The following is a 551-nucleotide window of genomic DNA, read 5'->3' as shown; positions in this document are numbered from 1 at the left end:
AGACTACATAGCAGCTTGTGTAAATAGGCCCCATTTTCAATAAATACATACATTCAGGAGTTCATTAAACAACAGTGACTGCGAATTATGTCACGTACCAAGGTATGTTTGTGAAGATGTCTCTTGACTACCTATCGCACTGCAAGCTTAGTAGTTATGATGTAGCGACTCACACACAAGGTGACCAATCGCTCTGCATCGAACACCAACGCGTAGATTGACGGGTGACGGGGGTTTACTAGCATATATATCTGATTTGTCCCTAGTTTTATAAATTACTAACTACTACCATATTACGGAGGGAGGGCGAACGCGGGTTTCTAAATAACGCTGCCGTCCATGTTGTACTCGATAACAGAAAAGACTTTCACATCGTAGTCGGAAATGGGCTCTGCCGCTCGCTCAGGATGCAAAAGACTAGTAACCCTTAACATCATTATCAGAGGTAGTAGATACATTTTTAGCGATAATGCACAGCTATCATTTGCGGAGTGCGAGGAATGCACGGAATGGTTATGATTGTAGTCGAACAACAAATACCGAGAAGTGAA

General features: G+C 42.5%; 1 protein-coding gene across 1 annotated transcript in view; it reads left to right on the top strand.

Annotated features, from left to right (window-relative positions):
* SARC_03749 (hypothetical protein) overlaps window positions 1-551 on the top strand; it is a 7698-nt gene continuing 7147 nt past the window's right edge. The window contains exon 1 of the mRNA XM_014302442.1: window positions 1-102. Coding sequence (XP_014157917.1) covers window positions 88-102 — 15 coding nt within the window. The 5' untranslated portion in view covers window positions 1-87. The remainder of the gene's footprint in view (window positions 103-551) is intronic.

This window comes from Sphaeroforma arctica (genome assembly GCF_001186125.1).
Source record: "Sphaeroforma arctica JP610 unplaced genomic scaffold supercont1.198, whole genome shotgun sequence".
NCBI lineage: Eukaryota > Ichthyosporea > Ichthyophonida > Sphaeroforma > Sphaeroforma arctica.
This window is presented reverse-complemented; position numbering and strand designations above follow the sequence as displayed.